Genomic DNA, 22,750 nt, shown 5'->3' on the forward strand with positions numbered 1-22,750 from the left:
ACAAAAAAATAAAAAATAAAATAGACCAGTCAAAAAACAACTGAGGAGTAGCTCTCTCCAGATCTGCACTGGCTGGCACTGAAAGAAATGACATCAGCGTGCCTAGGTGGTGCCTATATAGGGACCACAACGTCATTTCCAGCACGGCTGATGCCAATGACGGATGCAGAGCTGATCAACATCATTTACCGGCACGCAAGGTTACTGCTCATGAAGATCTTCCGGATCCAGTCTGATGCCTAGGGATAATTCAAACAGGAGGAATCCACAGGTAGAAGTCTCTATCAGATATCCCTTACACACTGGATACATTTTCGAAGAAAGATTGTAAAGAAGGGGTCTCTGAGCGATGAGAAAAGCTTTGGATCTGTGTCTGGTGGCGCAGAAAGAAAGGGACTGAGATAAACGTACAGGAGTGACAATGATACAGGCTACACATATCACTTCCAGGTGGGAACATCATCAGTGCAGCGTCGTACGGTGCCACCATGCAGTGCACAGAGGTACAGTGGAAAAGTTTCCAGTGTGATGCCTGCAGGCAACTCAAAAGGTGAGGAATCTGTGGCTAGAAGACTATCTGAATGAAAGTAACTGACACCAGCACGCAGGAGTGGTGCTACATAGGCTCAGAAGCTAATTTCCGGTCAGAGAAGGTGACAGCTGTAGGAAGTTGGCTCTGTATGTACTATTTCAAAGTAAGAAATAGCATGCACAGAGTCCAAGGGTTCCCCTTAGAGGTAAGATAGTGGCAAAAAGAGATAATTCTAATGCTCTATTTTGTGGTAGTGTGGTCGAGCAGTAGGCTTATCAGAGGGTAGTGTTAAGCATTTGTTGTACACACACAGGCAATAAATGGGGAACACACACTCAAAGACAATTCCAGGCCAATAGGTTTTTATATAGAAAAATATATTTTCTTAGTTTATTTTAAGAACCACAGGTTCAAGATTTGCAAACAATACTTTAAATTAAAGGTATTTCACTTAGGAACTTTAGGAACTTTCAATTAGCAAAATAGCATATACAGTTTTCACACAAATGGCAAATAGCTATTTTAAAACTAGACACTGCAATTTTCAACAGTTCCTGGGGGAGGTAAGAGTTTGTTAGATTTGCAGGTAAGTAAACCACCTACAGGGTTCAAAGTTGGGTCCAAGGTAGCCCACCGTTGGGGGTTCAGGGCAACCCCAAAGTTACCACACCAGCAGCTCAGGGCCGGTCAGGTGCAGCGGTCAAAGTGGTGCCCAAAACGCATAGGCTTCAATGGAGAAGGGGGTGCCCCGGTTCCAGTCTGCCAGAAGGTAAGTACCCGCGTCTTCGGAGGGCAGACCAGGGGGGTTTTGTAGGGTACCGGGGGGGACACAAGTCAGCACAAAAAGTACACCCTCAGTGGCACGGGGGCGGTCGGGTGCAGTGTGCAAACAGGTGTCGGGTTCGCAATAGGTTTCAATGGGAGACCAAGGGGGTCTCTTCATCGATGCAGGCAGGCAAGGGGGGGGGGGGGGGGGGGGGGCTCGTCGGGGTAGCCACCACCTGGGCAAGAGAGAGGGCCACCTGGGGGTCGCTCCTGCACTGGAGGTCGGATCCATCAGGTCCTGGGGGCTGCGGGTGCAGTGTCTTTACCAGGCGTCGGGTCTTTGAAGCAGGCAGTCGCAGTCAGGGGGAGCCTCGGGATTCCCTCTGCAGGCGTCGCTGTGGGGGGTCAACTCTGGCTACTCACGGTCTCGTAGTCGCCGGGAGTCCTCCCTGTAGTGTTTGTTCTCCACAAGTGAAGCCGGGGGCGTCGAGTGCAGAATGCAAAGTCTCACGCTTCCGGCGGGAAACGTGTGTTGTTTCAAAGTTGCTTCTTTGTTGCAAAGTTGCAGTCTTTGTGGAGCAGAGCCGCTGTCCTCAGGAGTTCTTGGTCCTTCTAGATGCAGGGTAGTCCTCTGAGGCTTCAGTGGTCGCTGGACCCTGTGGAACGCGTAGCTGGAGCAGTTTCTTTAGAAGTGGGGAGACAGGCCGGTATAGCTGGGGCCAAAGCAGTTGGTGTCTCCGTCTTCTCTGCAGGTTTTTCAGCTCAGCAGTCCTTCGTCTTAGGTTGCAGGAATCTATCTTGCTGTGTTCTGGGAGCCCCTAAATAATCGATTTAGGGGTGTGTTTAGGTCTGGGGGGGGTTAGTAGCCAATGGCTACTAGCCCTGAGGGTGGCTACACCCTCTTTGTGCCTCCTCCCTGAGGGGGGCACATCCCTAATCCTATTGGGGGAATCCTCCATCTGTAAGATGGAGGATTTCTAAAAGTCAGAGTCACCTCAGCTCAGGACACCTTAGGGGCTGTCCTGACTGGCCAGTGACTCCTCCTTGTTTTTCTCATTATCTCCTCTGGCCTTGCCGCCAAAAGTGGGGCCGTGGCCAGAGGGGGCGGGCAACTCCACTAGCTGGAGTGCCCTGGGGTGCTGTAACAAAGGGGGTGAGCCTTTGAGGCTCACTGCCAGGTGTTACAGTTCCTGCAGGGGGACGTGAGAAGCACCTCCACCCAGTACAGGCTTTGTTACTAACCACAGAGTGACAAAGGCACTCTCCCCATGTGGCCAGCAACATGTCTGGTGTGTGGCATGCTGCTAAAACTAGTCAGCCTACACTGGTAGTCGGTTAAGGTTCCAGGGGGCATCTCTAAGATGCCCTCTGGGGTGTATTTTACAATAAAATGTACACTGGCATCAGTGTGCATTTATTGTGCTGAGAAGTTTGATACCAAACCTCACAGTTTTCAGTGTAGCCATTATGGTGCTGTGGAGTTCGTGTATGACAGACTCCAAGACCATATACTCTTATGGCTACCCTGCACTTACAATGCCTAAGGTTTTGCTTAGACACTGTAGGGGCATAGTGCTCATGCACTTATGCCCTCACCTATGGTATAGTGCACCCTTCCTTAGGGCTGTAAGGCCTGCTAGAGGGGTGACTTATCTATACCTATAGGCAGTGTGAGGTTGGCATGGCACCCTGAGGGGAGTGCCATGTCGACTTAGTCGTTTTATCCCCACTAGCACACACGAGCTGGCAAGCAGTGTGTCTGTGCTGAGTGAGGGGTCCCCAGGGTGGCATAAGACATGCTGCTGCCCTTAGAGACCTTCCCTGGCATCAGGGCCCTTGGTACCAGGGGTACCAGTTACAAGGGACTTACCTGGATGCCAGGGTGTGCCAATTGTGGAAACAAAGGTACAGGTTAGGGAAAGAACACTGGTGCTGGGGCCTGGTTAGCAGGTCTCAGCACACTTTCAAATCATAAATTGGCATCAACAAAGGCAAAAAGTCAGGGGGTAACCATGCCAAGGAGGCATTTCCTTACAACAGCCTATTATCCCCCCGGTGTTGGCCATCAGGACTTGAACAGATCAACAGGAAAAAGAGGGTAGAAGTCCACGAGGGTCAGGAAAGACACCCGGTGTTCGAGCAAGTTGATGTGTAATCTTTGCTCCTCAAGAGACCAGAAGCCTCTGAGATGCAGCTCCCACTAAGGTGGAGACAACCTTCACTACTAGTGCCACTGCTATTGGAGGCCAAAAGGACTTTCAAAATAACAAGTTCTCCTCTGCTGACCACTATAGAAAATCTTCTGCAGTGCCTGAGTGGACCTGATAGCATCTGTCTAAGCACCCCTGTGTTGAAACCACTGCAAAATGAAACACCACCCTCATGTGCCTGCAAACATGTGTAACTAACAGTATGCAATAAGCCAGAAGACCCAGGTTTTGCTTCAGTTATCACACTGGGTGAAACAGGCCGAGATATAGTAGACGTATGTCTCAGGTATGACATCAAAATTGGGATGGAGTCTGGAACCAGCACCTCTGGAGCAGAAAGGGCTAAAGCACAGGCTGGCAGAAAGGAAAACACTACTGGCATGGCTTAATGCCAGGATGTCAAGACAAAGCCTGAATCGAGGGAGGAGAGGCTGAATGGGAACTGGGGAATGATCTGCTGGCATTAATCCAGCTGAAGGACCTAATGCTTCATAGTGACCAAGAAACTGTCCATAATAATTGCAACTAAGTCTCCCTAAAGGAAACAATCTGCTGTTGACTCAAAGATGGCCTCAGAAATTCAAGGCACATCTACATTTGGTTTAAGTGGGGGATGCCGCCAGAGTCACAGCTTGTGTGTGCAGTCTCCTCCCTCATATGGGAATGGAACAAAGGGAGTCGAGCCTTACATGGCCTTCTTAAGCTTTCACTGAGATGTACCTGTGATTTTATCTTGGACTTACTCAAAGACGGCTACCAGGACCAGATGAACAAACAGGCTTGAGTCCTCCAAAAGTATCCCATTTGGAGGACCTCTTTGGTCGGTGGGGCCCGAAAGAGAACCACAGAGAGTCAACAAAGATCCAAAGAGGTGACGCATGGCTGCACAAAACTCTTCAATCTGGCACAGCATGTTGGAAGGTCCTGGGAATTTGGGCTGTGCCTGAACCAGCTGCTGAATCAGCTCAATAGTCGGCCGACTTCGGGAGAGCAAATTAAACGGTTGCCACTACCTCGAAACATGCCGACGGCAATGAGAATGGGAGGAAGTAGAAGATCTCCCATTAGCCTTCTTGTGCTTACCTGAAGATGTTCAGAATGATGAAGAATGGCCTTATGGGCAACTCTGGCGTACGTTATCAGGCAGTGCCATTGATTTGAACAAGACTTAGAACAGCCTGAAGCAACATCTTTTTGTGCTTGGTGACTTAGAATTTCGTCTCATGCTTCCGAGTGGCATTGGGATTCATCAATGTGCAGTCTCTGAAGGTCTGACACCTGACATCACAGGCGTACCTGGTGGGGATCTGTCACCAACATCTGCTTGCAACAGTCCCTACAGAGTTTAAAACCGGTTGTCTTGAGCAGTGACATCTCTTGTACATTGAATAAAAAATATGAAATTTTGTGGAAAAAACAATGAGTTAACAGTCTCTGAGAGATGCTGAAGGTCCAGATTCACATCTGGTGACGTTGATAGAATGGACATCAGCACACACGAGTGGTGCCTATACAGGCCCCACACATCATTTCCAGAGGGGAACAGTGTCAGTGTGGAGCCAAACGGTACCACCTTCTGGTACGTAGAGGTACTGCTAAGAAGTTTCCGGATCCACTCTGACGCCTGGAGAATATTGCAAACTCTAGGAAACTGCAGTTAGAAGTCTCTATCAGAAAAATAAGAATGGACGTCAGTAAACAAGGGGAGTTATCTATATGGAGCTCTGTATTGTCACTTTCAGGTGTGGGAAAGACTTGGAAGTGAGTGAGTTTCAACCTGTAGGATCCCAGAGAGGTTTGGTTATAAAAAAAAATAAAAAAAATAAAAACAGATCCTGTATGGTATTTGGGTAGTATCAAAAGGTGAGAGCTCTGCAATTAGAAGTATGGATCATGATTTAATGTTCTTTTGTTAATAATACTAATTTAGCTATGTTCCACAAAGTTAACGTTAGAATGCGATGACAATCACTTTTCCAATTCATCTTTCCTAATATTCTCTCACCAAATATAGTTTTTCATTGTCTTTGTCCTTTTTTCCCAACTCACCGTGTAGGGTGCTATTGATCATACATTACTTTTTAGATTTTGGAATTAATGTGATATTTTAAATAATTTACAAATCTGAGTGGTCTTGATTCTATTATTTGAAATGTGTTCATGTAAAGCTCCAGCAAAAGACATTTGATCAATCTCAAAGGCATGGAGGGATGAGGGAGAATCCACTAATGTAGAGGAGTAGAAAGTGTGTGAAGAACGCAGACGAAAGGGTGATTATGCCAGGTATTTGGCAGATGAGTGAATTGAGAGGTTAAGTGTGCAGCAAGAGTGACAAATTAGGGAGTGAGATGTAATCAGACCTTTTTATATGCTGCTTACTAAAACCATGTTTTGTCATTATTTAACAGGTGTTTCTATTTCACAAACTAAAGGATGGTACCTAAAGGAATGAATCGCTCCCTTAGTCTAGCTGAGATTCAACCCTGTAGGTCACAACAGATGTCAGAAAATCTTGATTAGATGAGAGGGAGAAAGTTAAGAGGGAGGCAGATAAAAGCTGGTCTTGAAAGTTGCTGCAGACAAATGTACAGAGTGTACAAAATGTACATACGTGGGAAATGTATTGAGCAAAGAAGATTAAACATTTAAAAATCAAACACTGAAGCTAAAGAACACAGATATGGCAACAGTAAATTGTGTTAATGAAATGTTGTTCAGAGAACCAAATGCATTTCCTGCATACCAAAAAAACAAGGGGTATATAATGCCTAAAAACAAACAAAGGATCAGCTTCAGTGATCAAATTACCCCTATAGCTTAACTGAGGGAATAGACTGGTTTGACAAATACTGCTTCAAAGTATCAGTGCATCTGATGTCCAAAGGGGATAGCGAAAAAGACATTCAACCACAGTCACTGGCTAAACCAAGCAAAAGAGGATGCTGCTGGGCAGAATGAAAAAGGAATGTAGGGAGGAAGCAGTGTGTCAGAAGAAGGAGCGAGTCATCAGCTAAGCAAGCCAGTTAAAGGAGGTTATGAGATCAAAGCATTTTGTTAAACCATAAATGAGCTAGGAGGGCACGTCCCGTGAGAACGTAAAATGCAGCGCAAACCAATTTTTTCCAAGTCACGTTTTAAGTTATGATCCTGCCTAACAACACATTACTGCATTATGTTTGTATGCATCTCAAGACCTCTGATTCTGCATGTTAAGGGTAGATCAGCAGTCCCACTCCAGGGCAACAGAAGCAGGTCATAGCCTCATTGTTATGAAAACTAAGGGCATTATAGATTTATTCAAAGGATGATGGGAACTCAAGAGGTTCAACTTTATTTTGCACTTCGGCCCAATCACTTGAATTATCCCACTGGATATAGACTAAGGTGAGAGTGACAGACCATTTGTTGATCTTATGGGTTAGATGACTTAACGCTATTATGCAATACTTCTAGTTCTATCACAAGGTTGTACACTATTTACCAGCCTTATGATTACTACATCCCATCCTAATCCAATAATATGTCTATCTTACTTTTACCAGAAATTATACTGGCTGTATGTGCATGGAAGCGAGCATCATGAAAAAGGATCCCGCCTCATAAAGGGCTTTAACATTTCTACAGCTTGTTTTATGAATGCCTAATTTGTCAGCACTCCATAGGAAGACAAGCAATATTTTCATTACCGCTGTATATTTTCCAAAATTGAGAATATAAAAGGGAGTCAGGATACATTTTATATCTACTGCAACAATAAGTATTGCACTAAGTTGCATAACGAAGAGTCTTCTATTTTTACCAAGATACTTGCCTTTTTGATGAGCCGGGTGTCAAGTCCGTTTTCTTTGACCGACTGACAAATAGCAAACAGGGCCTGTTTTTCACAAATGGGACTGCAACACATAATCACAGATACCAACATCAACAAAGTAGCTTTTCTATTGCACTCTTCATCTGGAAGATCCTCCGGAATTACACCGCCTTGAGACTTCAAGAAAGAAGAAAATAAAACTGTAAGAATGTCAAGAAATCATTTCACGAAATTCTAAACAGGATTGAAAATGAACAGGATAAATAAGCAGCTAGATTTAACATCTTCATTTGAGCCTTTCTAACTCAACATCAAGCGAACAAGGATCATACAGCTGCATTCAGGTTATTGCCAATTTCGTAGGACTTTTCACACATTTATAATGCCAGAATGATCCAAAGGTTAGAGTAAAGAAACAGGATGTACTATATTTAATCCATCAGGTAACCTCACATCATGGGACAAGGCATCTGCAAAGCCTGTCCCAGAGGATAAACTAACTTACTATCAGCTCTCTTTGCACCAGGGCAGGCACACCTTTATCTTCATTTTGAAATATGTACTCATTAGTCTCTTCTCAGCCCATCATAACTTTTATCAATCAACTAGACTAGGCAGGCCTGTAGAGGTAACGGCTGCTTATAGATAAATAAATGGGTGAGGCAAAGAATTATACATGTAGCACCTGAGTCAGATATAGTTAGCATTCCAATGAATGTAGATGTAGACTGCTAAAATACATTGCTGTAATGAGTTAAGCAGCAGCATTTCATACTTTTACTTAGCTTTCTTCTTTGATGCACCCCATCTATTTCAAGTTCAGATTGCAACTGACATCCCTTATTCTTAGGTCTTTTCCTGACAAAAGTACTTGCTGTTCTGTTGGAGGCCAATGCAGTCATCTTCATATCTGAGGTAATGATTAACCGTCCTCTTTTACCGTAATAACTTAGCACCCATGTTTTGACATATTATTCAATCATATGCAACTACTTATTGTTTGCCATTCTGTTCAATCACTTGTGACGACAATTATACATAGATCATTTGGGTTCATTCTCTGCCCTTTGGTCATCACCCTCCCCTTTTCCTTTTGATTTACATTTCTGTGAGGTCATTCTACCCAAATGTATGTGACAATTCTTGCCCTTTAGTACCCTGCAGTCATTTTCTCACTGTTTTCCGTTTTTTGTTATCTTGCATTCTATTGAGATCATTGTCTACTGGTCACCACACAGCTGCCTGCCCCAATCTATCTTCTGTACTGATACCCTCAAGTTACTTAAGTCACATGCCATTAGTGTTAACAGGCTGGAAACCTTCCGCAGGCTACAATACAACCAGAAGTGTCTGTAACTTTAAGAAATAATTGTGTCTCACTGTTAATCTTCTTTAAATGTTACATATATTATTTTAGTAATTATTTGTTTAATTCAGTAAAAAGGTGTAAATACTTTAACAATTCTTGTGTGCCTACATACACTGTTCAGGTTTTGGCTGACAGTAAGGCATGCATAACTGGGAGCAGGCAGGTTGCAGCCTGGAATGTGATTGGAAGCAGCACATGGAAGAACTGAATAACCAGCCTATTTAAAGTTGTCTATGTGGAAAAAGCTTGCGCTATACCGTGTACCATCTACTTCACAGCCTCTATGCCTTCAACAGACTTAAGTGTTGGTTTCCTACATAGGCATCTTCCGAACATCTTGTAAGTCAATATCAATGAGCTTTCGCTTTTCATACTCATCTTTTTCTCAGAACAGTCATCTAAAACCCATTGTCGTATTTGGACTCTCGCTCCAAGGCAAGACTACTGGTTTAGGGATGACAGCACTTTTGTCTGTAGGCAACTAGGCCAATCTGACAAGTCGCAACAGTCGGCCCAACCCTCACAGCTCACAAGCAGTACCTCACCTACAACCCAAACAGTAAAAGGTGATTTCGAGCAGCCTTTGCGCATGGACTCTTCTAGAGTGCGACATCTCAGGGGAGTCGTGGTTATAAGGAGAGTACCCTTTTCTTACATGAGCAATAAGTCTCAGTCACATAAAGTCAATGAAAGTGATGAAGGAAGGTTATTAACAGGTTTATTGAAATGACTGCAATCTGCGATAAAATGCATGAGCTGCAATGAATAGGATAATGCACAGTGCAAGAAGCAGGATTGTGAAAATGAGAGTTGTGAATACAAAGACCGCACCCCCACCTCCCCCCCCCCAATCTTGCAACAACCCTAGCACGGAGAGCCTAATCTCTAACCTAAAGAGAGCTTGGTGTGATGAACCTAATCTGCCAGTACTGTGTCCACGAGAAACGCCTCCTAGCCCTCGTTGCCTTGGAATGAGGCCTCTAGGTCAGACTCCGTGGGGACACGAAGGGTGGGTCTGCTTCAATGTGATGTATAGCACAGATAGCATTGATGGCATCTGGCAGGAATCCCTCTGATAACCTTGTCTGCGTGAGATGTATTTATACAGATCTTGTAGGACCCCTGACACAGGTATATTCCTGACCAATAGATAAGGAAGCATGCTTGGAGCTGCAACTATATAAACAATTCCCTCCAACAGTACATTATGTTCTTGTCACATGTAAGTGGGAAAGGGACATGATGTGAATACCTACGTATATCACTTGTCTTTGACGCTGATAGTGACGCCTTAACAGGGTGGCATTGATAACGTAAAATCAAAACATTTCACTAATTACAAACATAGCAGCCATTTTGAAATAAATAAATAAATAGGCTATGACAGAAGATGCTATGTAGGTTAAAAGTCACTAGGTGAAGGGGACACAGCCCTGCATGCCAGAAGGCTAAGCTAAACTCCTGATTCCCATTAAAACTAAGTAGGATCCACTAAACCATGACCATTTAGACTCCAACTCATGTTAAACGAACTTCCCCCCATTTGCAATTGACTCATCTGAGACATCAACTGTGGGTGAAAGACTAAGACTAAAAAGGCACAAGATGTGATTTACCATCTCTCAGAGTTCCAAGAGCATTCTCCTCCAAATGCAAGATAAATACCAACTAAAGTAAGCAGAAAACGTACCAAAGAAGGTGAGATCATTACAGGTAGGTAGCCTTCACACTAGACACTGCATATTTTAAAGTGAGATTAAGGTCTTAAAGTTGCTCTTTGGAAGGACAAAGCAGATTCTTTGCTTTGACAGGATTAGTATTTCCACACTGCTGACCCATCACCAATACTGTATGTGCCTCAATTTAAGTTCGTCAATCAATTAACAATCACCCTGCACAAAACTATAAAATTAATCTTGCATCCATATAACCTTCTCAGGCATATTCATAGCTTTCGATTTAATTGTTCAAGATCACACAAACCACCAACTGAGCAAGTTATTTACCTTTGGTAATGTCCTTTCTGGTAGAGACTCTAACCGTACATTCCTCACCTTTTGAATATTTCTCCAGGCGTCACATTAGTTCTGGAAAATCTTCAGCAAATACCCTGCACACAGGACAGTGGCTACAGCGGCTCCACGTCAAGGTCGTTCCTCGGCAAATGTGACATGGTTGGGCCTATTTAGACACCATTCATGCACACCGACACCAGTTGCTTTCTTGACACTTCCAGACGTAGAGCAATCACATCGGCCATGACCAATGTGCAGATTCCTAAACTGGGATCTTTTTTATGTGAAGAGACGAGTTCAAGAAACAGCAGGGTGGTGGAACGGTCGGTGAGGAATCTGCAGTCTCTACCAGAAAGAGTGTTACTGAAGATATTACCTTGTTTTTCTGATAGAAACTTCTAACCACAGATTCTTCACCTTTTGAACAGACACACAAGCAATACCTCCTAGGTGGTGGACCTGTGAACCGACTCAAATCAAAAAGTCCTGAAGGACCGATCAGGCAAAGTGACCCTGCCAGGGAACCTGATTACAATACAATAGCGCCTTGTGAACGTATGGCGGGATGCCCACGTAGCAGCCTGTCAATGCCCAGAACAGGCACCCACTAAGACAATGCAGTGGTAGAAGTCTTGGCTTTAGTGGAATGAGCCCACTAGCCATCAGGGAGCTGTTTTTTGGTCAGTGTGTAGCAGTTCTTATTATAGAGTACAAATCAGGAAAAGATGGTCTTTTTCTGCACAGCCTTGCCTTTCTTCACTCCAGTTAATGTGAAACAGTGATTTTCCACCTGGTGGTCTTGGTACGATCAATAGAGAAGCCGAAGTCTGTTTTCAGATCCAATCAGGGAAGCCTCTCCTCACAGGGGTGAGGTGGAGGAAAGAATGCCGGAAGAGTGATGTTGGAGTGACCAACTTTGAAAGGAAGGAAGCTTGAGACCCCAGGAACAGTTTGCCCGGATAAAACATATTTTAAGGCAGGTTAACAGAAAGGCTTTGTAACTCTCTGATTGTTACACAAATGAACTGTGGAGGGGCTCAATACACCCACACCACAACTAAGGAATGTGAGGAGCAAATGTAAGTCCCATTAAGGTATTAGAAAAGGAGATGGAGGAAACCTATGTTGTAACCCTTTGATGAAATGTAGAACAACCAGAGACCTACAACATTGTGGCTAGTCCAGCAACAGTGAAAAGGCCAAACGGTACCCTTTAACAGTGCTTAAAGCAAATGTCATGCTGGGCAAGGGAGAACACAAACAACAAATCTTCAGACAGCTTGGCATAGAGTAGGTCAATCTGTTTAGAAGAGCATAAGGTCACAAACTTATACCAAGAAAAATGGTACCTAGATTTGGTTGAGGGACACCTTCAGGAAACAGGTGGAAAGCACTCAACGGTTGCCGCTCAATCTCCAAGCACGGAGGTGGAGGTTGTGAGTGTCCGGATGCAGAACCCTGATCTGCTGTTGCAACTGGAGCTGTTCCCCACGGGGCAGTGTGATCGGAGGGCAGATGCTCGTGTCCAGATGTTCAAGGATACCTTACTATCCCTGCCCAATCTGGAGCCACTAGCATGACTTGGGCCAGGTCAGTCCTCAACTTCTTCAGAACTCGGGACAGGGGAGGTATTGTTAGAAAGGCATACACAAGTCCAGAGTTCAATGTGATTGAAAAAGACACTTTGTTATGCGAAAGTGCGGACATCACGCATTCTCAACAGTGACAAAGAAGATTGAGACAGATTTCTCCTAATTTGCAGAAAAGGCCCTGCACCATCTCCAGATTTTACTGCTTTTTGGCATCCGCAAGGCTTTGACAGCTTAGTTTGCCTACTCTGGGGTTCATGGAACCCACCAGGTGATGTGTCAGAAGAAAGATTGCATGGCAATCCATCCACATCCAGAGACACAAAGCCTACTGGCACATGGTCCACGATCTCAACCCTCCTTGCTTGTGCTTACCACATGGCGTTGGTGTTGTCCATGAGCAACAAAGTCAGCTTCCCTTTGATGGAGGGCAGGATGGCTTTGAAACACCAAGCGGATGGTTTTCATCTCCAGAAATCTGATATGAAGCCAGACCTCTGTGGGAGACCAAATGTCTTTGCTCTCCACATCTCCCAGATGGCCTCCACAACCCAGAAGTGATGCACCAGTTACCAGTGTGAGCTCCGAGTAGAGTAAGTAGAGGGGTCTGATATGGACATTTCTGCATGGGCAGATATGCCCCTGTGATGTCTGGTTCTATTACCAGATACTCCAAGTGACCGCAGCCATCGTAGTCACTAGTGACTCAGTTACATGATGGCTGCACTAAAACTACTGGTGTTTGATATCAAACACCTTGTCTTAATAAATCCACACTGATGCCAGTGTTGGATGTATTATAACATGCACCCAGAGGGCACCTTAGAAGTACCCCATTAAGAACTACCAGCACTCTAGTGTGCTGGCTGACAGGTACTGGCCAGCCTGCCACCACAGACGAGTTTCTAACAACCTGGAGGTGAGAGCCCGCACTATTATAGGACAAAAACAATGCCTGCTCCAGCAGGATGGTGGTGAATTTGATACGCGTCCCTAGCTTCCCTCAGACCTGGGAGTTACAACTCCCTGCCCTAGGGACCATTTGGCACACCACTAAGATGGGCAGCCTTTAGTGAACACAAAAGGAGAATTTCACCATGTTGTGTATAGTGGAATTAGGAACTCGGACAAGGTGATGTTCACTCTCCACAGGAAATGGTCATCTAGTGGGGTGTAGTGATCCCAAAGTTAAGTAGCCCATTGGCTACTACCCTTCATGCTCCTAATTTGAGTATTTAGGATGCCCTCTGACACCAGGAAAGTAGATCAAGTCAAGACTCAACTACTGGGAACCATGGAAGAAAGAAGGACCGAAGAGAATGAGAAATGAAGCCTTGCACCCAAGATTGGGGCAAAACTCTGTCATGCTGCTTGCAGTTCGACAATTACTGGGACCAACTTTGTCAAGAGCTGGACATCCTCCTCAAAACCCTTTGAAGGACTACCCAGCACCTCAACAACTGTAAAATATCTCCTTTGAAACATATGAGCTGCTGCCCTGCATCTGCAGGGACTGGTTACAAAGTTCGGTACAGAGTCCGGTACATTGGACCAGCCGAGGATACGAGCTAGAAGAAGGCTGTTTAAGCTCAGGAGGTCAGCCCTACCACTTCACTGGAGTCCCAAGATGCTGACCCCTACCGGAGTCTCCCTGCACCTATACCTGGGGTACTGGGCCCCTTGCAGCAACAAAGACTTGCTGGTGGTCCAATCCGGACTCCAACAGCACCAAAGCAGACCTACCGTCGAGGGACATCAGGATCCACAAGGCCAATCGGGAGAGTGCCCCCACTGCCCTGTTTACCCTCTTTCACCACGTCACCTAGATAGAGAGTGAGTCTCTGACCACGTGAACCGACGCCTAAAAGTACCACTGCACCCGAGCCCCACAGCCCAAGTCCGAAGGAGGCGACTGCCAGTGGAGTCCTGAGACCCTCGGAAGCTGAGCTCAGCCTTGAGTTTGGCCAGAGTGGTCCCCCAGTCACTAATTGCAGCCTCTTTCTGCAGGAACCAAGAACCACAAGGATCTTCAGTGTTGCAACCCAACGCCTCAAAGCACCAATGCATACAAGCCCCACAGCCAGAATAAGGGTGAACCAACAGTGCCCCTGCGTGTCTAAGACACTTACGACCTGAGCTCCCCCTTTAGGTTTATCCAGACTGGCCCTGAGTCCACGATTGCAGCCCTTTTTGTCCCAGGACCGTTTCCCACTGAAGTGAATGGGACACCCAACACCAAAACGCACCTCTGCACCTGGACCCCCCCCAGGGCTCCCCAAGGTGACCTCTGACACCAAGAAAGTAGATCAAGTCAAGACTCAACTACTGGGAACCATGGAAGAAAGAAGGACCGAAGAGAATGAGAAATGAAGCCTTGCACCCAAGATTGAGGCAACACTCTGTCATGCTGCTTGCAGTTCGACAATTACTGGGACCAACTTTGTCAAGAGCTGGACATCCTCCTCAAAACCCTTTGAAGGACTACCCAGCACCTCAACAACTGTAAAATATCTCCTTTGAAACATATGAGCTGCTGCCCTGCATCTGCAGGGACTGGTTACAAAGTTCGGTACAGAGTCCGGTACATTGGACCAGCCGAGGATACGAGCTAGAAGAAGGCTGTTTAAGCTCAGGAGGTCAGCCCTACCACTTCACTGGAGTCCCAAGATGCTGACCCCTACCGGAGTCTCCCTGCACCTATACCTGGGGTACTGGGCCCCTTGCAGCAACAAAGACTTGCTGGTGGTCCAATCCGGACTCCAACAGCACCAAAGCAGACCTACCGTCGAGGGACATCAGGATCCACAAGGCCAATCGGGAGAGTGCCCCCACTGCCCTGTTTACCCTCTTTCACCACGTCACCTAGATAGAGAGTGAGTCTCTGACCACTGTGAACCGACGCCTAAAAGTACCACTGCACCCGAGCCCCACAGCCCAAGTCCGAAGGAGGCGACTGCCAGCGGAGTCCTGAGACCCTCGGAAGCTGAGCTCAGCCTTGAGTTTGGCCAGAGTGGTCCCCCAGTCACTAACTGCAGCCTCTTTCTGCAGGAACCAAGAACCACAAGGATCTTCAGTGTTGCAACCCAACGCCTCAAAGCACCAATGCATACAAGCCCCACAGCCAGAATAAGGGTGAACCAACAGTGTCCCTGCGGGTCTAAAACACTTACGACCTGAGCTTCCCCTTTAGGTTTATCCAGACTGGCCCTGAGTCCACGATTGCAGCCATTTTTGTCCCAGGACCATTTCCCACTGAAGTGAATGGGACACCCAACACCAAAACGCACCTCTGCACCTGGACCCCCCAGGGCTCCCCAAGGTGACCTGTTGGTGCTGCCTTGGACCTCGCCTCATACTCACCTTAAGTCCAGGAGAACAGTCCTGTAAGTCTTTGCTAAGTGACCCTATGCAGTATGTGTTTACTCCCCAAAGTATAACATTACCGCTTGAAGCCCACAGTAAAAGTATATTTTACTAGGACTTAAAAACTGATAACTCTAAAAGTACTTACCTGATTTTGATGATCTTGGTGTCTAAATTAATATAAAATGATTTATTTTTATGAATTGGTGTTGGATCTCTTTTTTGATTTTGAGTCTTGCTTACTGACTCTGTGTTCAATAAATACTTAACACATTTCTGTGATAAGCGTAATTGCTCGCTAACACTACCACAAAAAAGAGCTTTTGGGGCTATTAGTGTCATCCCTGTCAGCCAATAAGGGTCGTTCTGTACTATCTGCATAGTTTCCCCTTACACTGGTACACTACATAGCCAGCTTCCTACAGTACCACAGCCACAAAAGAACTGTGATGATAATTGCACTCTTGGGGCTGTTGGCTGTATTGGAAGCGCCTACCAAAGCCCCAGAGGGGTTGAAACTGCTGGTGTGGCTGGCGCAGGGGAGCAGAACGGCCCAAGGAATGTAGTGATTGTTTATCTTTGAAGTGCTCATGAGCCAAGACTGCTTCATCTCTGAACAATCGGGAGCCAGAAACAGCATATTTATAAGACCAGTCTGGACTTCTCCTAAAAAAAAAAGCCAGTAGACAGCATCCAAGTCTGTCTGGAAATGGCCACACCACACTAGGGCAATAGCCATGCAGAGGGTGTCAGTGATATACAGTCCACAGCGGATGGAGAACTTGGCTGCGTCATGACCACCTTTACAAGGCCTGAGAAAGAATGGCCATGGGCAACACCTGTCCCACAAAGCGTGAGAAAAGCAGTCTGAAAGACATCTGGCATTCACTGAGCAAAGGGCCAAACGTGTAGAGGGGAAAACCCTCTTCCCAAAGGTCTCAATCCTCTTCAATTGCCTGTCAGGAGGAATAGTGGGAAATGATTTTGAGTTACTCTGCTGGCCAAACCCTGCACCATAAGGTTTTCAGGAGTTTGGTGTTGAGCAAGGAAAGCTGCGTTGCCCAGTGCCGGGTGAGGACATCTGGCGATGTACAGATGAACCAAGAGCATATCCTGAAGAAAAAAAACTGAATGGGGGTAGAGGCACAGAATCAACTGGACAGGCTGCATCACCTCCATCAGAATACTGATTTTTAATCTCTTGATAGGGAATGTGATCATCAAGTATCTACGCCATCCTTTGCATATCCAAAGCGAATGAGGCACTGTCTTCCGTGGCAGGCCCTGTGGGAGAAACTAGACCACTGTCTGGCGAGGTATCAAGATTACTGGCAACCTAGAGATCCTCATACCAGTTGTCCTCTTGGTGAGGCTCAGCCATCTCATCCCCAGCGTCACAGCTCCCATTAATGGAATCTGTGCCAAACTCATTAAGGACATGAGACGTTCAGAATGATGGGAAAAAGGTTGCGGTCTGGGCAGCGCAGCCTCAGTGTGAAACAGCACTATGGGTTGGTTGTTGTTGTCCAAAATTGATAGTGCCAGAATCAACGGCGAAGGATCACATTGTAGCATGTGTTGTGGTGTCAGAGAGGGAACCAGAACCTAAAAAGGCACAGAGAGCTGAACCACTGGCAGATTAGCTCAGGGGCTTTTAGGATCCTTGGAGCCTGCAGGCGCACCTAGGCAGCCGGTAATGTGACAAAAAGGTGCAGCATAGAAACACTAAGGGGGTCATTACAACATTGGCGGTATAAGGCGCTTACCGCCGTGCAGAAGACCGCCAATACACCGCTGCGGTAGACCGCCACAGCTATTATGACCCACATCACGGAATCCGCCGAAATTCAGACACCCACACAATACCGCCACACCAAAGGTCAGCGATAATCTGGCGGAAACACATCCTCCACCTCCACGGCAACAGAAACACACCCATGCTATTACGACCCACGAATCCACGCGGCGGTCTTTCAGCCGCGGTATTCCATTGGCGGTACACACCGCCGCGCTCAAAATACACACACATCTACAAAACACCGCCACATTGGACATTTCGAAATACACACACCTGATACACATACAAACAACACTCCCACACACCCAACACAATATAAAACACACACCCACATCATCCACAAACCCCTACAACCAGAAATTCTGAGAGAAGGCCAGAGAGACAGCACAGCTATTGACAACCCCATCACACAGAGGCACACAACACCATCACCCACACTACATCCACGCACAAAACACCACATACCACTACATTCACCACACTCATCAACACATACACCACCCCACACATCACACACACCACCCCATGTCACGCCAAAGGCACCCCCGCTTCTCCGAGGAGGAGCTCAGGGTCATGGTGGAGGAAATCGTACGGGTAGAGCCACAGCTATTTGGCTCACAGGTACAGCACACATCAATAGCCAGGAAGATGGAGCTATGGCGCAGAATAGTCGACAGGGTGAACGCCGTGGGACAGCACCCAAGAAATAGGGAGGACATCAGGAAGAGGTGGAACGACCTACGGGGGAAGGTGCGTTCCACGGTCTCCAGGCACAACATCACAGTGCAGCGGACTGGCAGCAGACCCCCACCTCCTCCCCCACAACTAACAACATGGGAGGAGCAAGTCCTGACCATCTTGCATCCTGAAGGCCTCGGAGGAGTCGGTGGAGGATGGGACACTGGTAAGTCAAATCTTAACTATCACATCCCCCACCCTACCTGCATGCTATCACACCCCCCCACCCTCACACCCTCCCCTATCACCCCAAATCCTCACTAATCTACCCATGACACCAACCACCCATCCCAACACCAAGCCCTGCATGACAAAACTAAGCATGGGCACCCCTCACTAAAGCATGCCCACTGCACATACCCAGTACACCCCCACAACCATCATCACACAAACCCCCACACAGGAATGCCTGCACTGGGGTACACAAACACCCACCTATTGCACACCATTACACACACACATGCAATAATCATGTTCTAATACCCCTGCAGGAACCCGAAGGACCGTCACCACACCAGGGGGTCCAGGCAACACCACTCCACCCCCAGAAGAGGCCCACAGTGACGACAGCAGCTCTGCCCCACTGGATCCTGATGACCAGCCCGGACCATCGTGGGCCTCAGGACAGTCGGTTCCCCCTGCCCAGCCACAGCCCAACACCAAGCTGCCACCCTCTGGTAACACCAGCACAGCACCCACCCAGCGGACCCAAACCTCCCTACCCAGGACAGGTCAATCAGCGGTGTGTCCACCACTACAGGGCACCCAGGCTAACCCACCACCCCAACAACAACAGGGACCTGGGGATAGTGGTAGTGGGCACACAGTCCAGAAGGCGGGGGCACAGGAACACAGGGGAACTGGCAGGGCTGCTGTGCGACAGAGGGAGGACAGGCCAAGGGAACCAACTCTCCACGAGGCCCTCTCCTCCATCATGGGAGCATACCACCACTCCCAGGAGACGATGGCCATGGTCCTGGACAAGTTGCAGGAGACCCTGCGTCTGCAGGACGAACTGTATTTGGGGTTCAGGGAGGAGCTCAGGACCATCAGCTCCGCCCTGGGCACCATCGTAGGGGTGCTGACGGACATTCAAAAGACCCTGAGGGACACCGTCGCACTTCAAGGGGCCCCTGACACTAGCCAGGACGACGAACTGCCCACCACCTCCGCCAGCGCTAGTGGACAGGACGCCCCGCCACAGGACCAACACACCAGCACCCCACCCCCTGCAGACGGACAACCACCACGCAAGCGGGCCCTGAGATCCAGGAACAGGACAGAGCAAGATGGCAAGACCACCGCCAGAAAATGAGACCACCCTGATTGTCCCCCCACTGTCCCACTTTGTCACCCTGTCCAGATTGGAACTGCCCCAGCTCCACTTCCAATGCCCAGATGGGCAGTGCACCTGTGAGACTAATAGACTGGACTCTGCCATGGACATTCCTCCACCATCACCCATCCCCATTTTACAACCTTCCTTGATTTTTTTTGCACTTAAATAAACACCCTTGAAAGTCCAAAAAATCTGGAGTCAGTCTATGATTTGGAACTTTGTATTATCAATTACAGTGTCATAATGGTTTACCCATTGTAAGGCTAACATACCAATGTCACACATCACAAGCCCTTCAAGGATGCAAGCAGTTGACACGTAGGTTACCACACCTGTGAAACTGAAATGGAAGCGTACAACTCAATTAACAAATAGTGAGTGAAATGTAGGTACAGGATAGAGGTAGACGTGTGAAAGTTAATGTAATGTTAAACCAGAAAATGTTCTCACCTGTATGTCACTGGAAATATTGCCGTATGACTGACTCCCTGTTGTCGTTTTCTTCATCCTCAGCTTCATCCTCATCACTGTCCACTCGCTCCACAGGCTCCACAGCTGCCACAACACCGTCATCTGGATGCAGAAAAGGCACCTGGCGTTGCAATGCTAAATTATGGAGCAGGCGATGATGATGTCGCACACCTTCCTCGGTGAGTAGAATAGGGATCCACCTGTCATATGGAGGCACCTGAACCTTGCCTTAAGAAGGCCGAAGGTGCGTTCGATAACCCTCCTAGTCCGCTCATGAGCATCATTGTACCGTTCCTCTGCCCTGGGATTCCTCACTGGGGTCAATAGCCAGGAAAGGTTGGGGTAACCAGAGTCCCCCAATAGCCATACACGGTGCCTCTGGAGTTGACCCATCATATCAGGGATGCTGCTATTCCACAGGATGTAGGTGTCATGCACTGAGCCAGGGAACATTGCATTTACCTGCGAGATGTACTGGTCTGCCAAACAGACTATCTGGACATTCATCGAATGATAATTCTTCCTGTTACTGTACACCTGTTCACTTCTGCGGGGGGGACCAGAGCTACATGGGTCCCATCAATAGCACCTATGACGTTCGGGATATGTCCAAGGGCATAGAAGTCACCTTTCACTGTAGGCAAATCCTCCACCTCAGGGAAAATGATGCATCTCCTTACGTGTTTCAGCAGGGCAGACAACACTCTGGACAACACGTTGGAAAACATAGGCTGGGACATCCCTGATGCCATGGCCACTGTTGTCTGAAATGACCCACTTGCAAGGAAATGGAGCACTGACAGTACCTGCACGTCAGGTGGGATTCCAGTCGGATGGCGGATCGGTGACATCAGGTCTGGCTCCAACTGGGTACATAGTTCCTGGATTGTGGCACGGTCAAACCGGTAGGTGACGATGATATGTCTTTCTTCCATTGTCAACAGGTCCACCAGCGGTCAGTACACCGGAGGATTCCGCCATCTTCTCATATGTCCCAGCTGACGGTGCCTAAGAAGGACAACAGCGAAGAACCAGTCACTATTCCTCCAGGTATGTACCCTCAGTTACACACAAGACTACACCAGACAAACAAGCCTTCCTGTATGTGTGTTGAGTATAGGCCTAGCTATGCGTGACGCAGTAGTAAATGAAGCCATGTGGGCCCCTGAAATGGCGGCTGCCTGACCTCTAAACTGGGACAATGGGATTGTGGGGTAACTGCGCTGGCGTTGCACACCGTCGTGGTAGGCGGTCGTAGACCGCGGCGCAATGCTGCATTGGTTAACATTGGACCCTATGGGTCCCAGGAGCCAATGAACAGGTGTGCCGGCGGTGATGATGCGCACCGCCACGGACGTCACCGCCATTTTCTATCTGTTCAATTACTAGATACCTGACCTGCGACAGGAGAGGACCTACACTGCTAGTGCTGCTGTGACCTTGGTCTGGAAGCGACGATGGCTGCTGCGTCTGGGGAAAGGGCCCCTGCCTTCACTGCACAGGAGTTGGAGAAACTTGTGGATGGGGTCCTCCCTCAGTACACGCTACTCTACGGTCCTCCAGACCAACAGGTTAGTACACAGGGAGCACGTAGTATGGGCTAGGCCTGGGTGGAGAGGGCTGGGTGGAAGAGGGAAGGGGGCAGAGTACATAGATCAGTTATGAATGGGAATGAATGGGCCACATGGCCAGAGTAGGGAGGGGGCCACTCACATTGACGGTGCAGTTGGTAATGACTGTTCCTCTTTCCTTGTGCATGTCATGTAGGTCAGCGCCCACCAGAAGAGGGACATTTGGCGTGCCATCGCCAAGGAGGTCCGGACCCTGGGGGCCCACCAGAGACGGGGCTGCCGTAAGAGATGGGAGGACATTCGCCGCTGCAGCAAGAAGACGGCGGAGGCTCAGCTGGGGATGGCCTCCCAACGTGGGAGGGGTGCCCGTCGCACCATGACCCCCCTGATGTTCCAGATCCTGGCGGTGGCCTACCCGGAGTTGGATGGGTGCTTAAGGGCATCACAGCAGACACAAGGGGGTGAGTACAATGTCATTCAGCTGACTTTGCGTGCAGTGGAGGGGTCTGGGTGGGGGAGGTGGGCTGTGGGTGTCCCTAGGCCAGGGCGAGTTAGTTAGGCAAGGCCCCTCCGTAATGTAGGCCATGTGGCACTCAACCCCACCTCAGCAGAGTGGCAAGTTGAGGTGTAGTTGCCCCTGTGGCATCCATGTGCGCAGATTTCCACCATTGCAATGTAGGCCATGTCCCAGAAATTGCATGTGCAGAGGTCAGGAGCACGGCGTAATGCAGGGGGCTGCTGCGTCTGTCTTGTCCGCCAACGGTAGCGGCATGCCATGCACTAAAACTCTCTTTCTTATGTCTCCCCCCCTTTTCCTGCTCTCCCTGTCCTTTTGTACATCAGCATCATCAGGCGGAGGTACAGTGGCAACGGAGCACGAGGGAGCTGCATCCCACATGGCCATGGAGGGCCACACCACAGACTCTGAATGCACCAGTGGGACCGAGGGGGAGGGGAGCTTCACGTCGGCCACCGGATCACCAACCAGCGACACAGACTCGTCCGCCTATGGGAGCTCCCCTGTGGTGGCGGCACCACCTGTGCGCCCCACCTCTACAGGTACAGCTGCCACCTCCCCTACCAGCACCGCCCTCCCAGCAGCCCCTCAGCGTTTGCCCCTGCCCGCTCACCCAGGAGGGTGGGCATCACCTTCGCCCCAGGCACCTCAGGCCCTGCCCC

The 22,750-nt window shown here is 48.2% G+C and overlaps 1 protein-coding gene across 1 annotated transcript in view; it reads right to left on the reverse strand.

The window, feature by feature from the left end:
- The window catches only part of ATM (ATM serine/threonine kinase), a 1,319,133-nt gene that overhangs the window by 796,244 nt on the left and 500,139 nt on the right, over nucleotides 1–22,750 (reverse strand). The window contains exon 24 of the mRNA XM_069202321.1: nucleotides 7,319–7,495. Within this exon, the coding sequence (XP_069058422.1) occupies nucleotides 7,319–7,495 (177 nt within the window). The remainder of the gene's footprint in view (nucleotides 1–7,318; nucleotides 7,496–22,750) is intronic.

Source organism: Pleurodeles waltl, chromosome 8 (genome assembly GCF_031143425.1).
Source record: "Pleurodeles waltl isolate 20211129_DDA chromosome 8, aPleWal1.hap1.20221129, whole genome shotgun sequence".
In the NCBI taxonomy this organism is placed as follows: Eukaryota; Metazoa; Chordata; class Amphibia; order Caudata; family Salamandridae; genus Pleurodeles; species Pleurodeles waltl.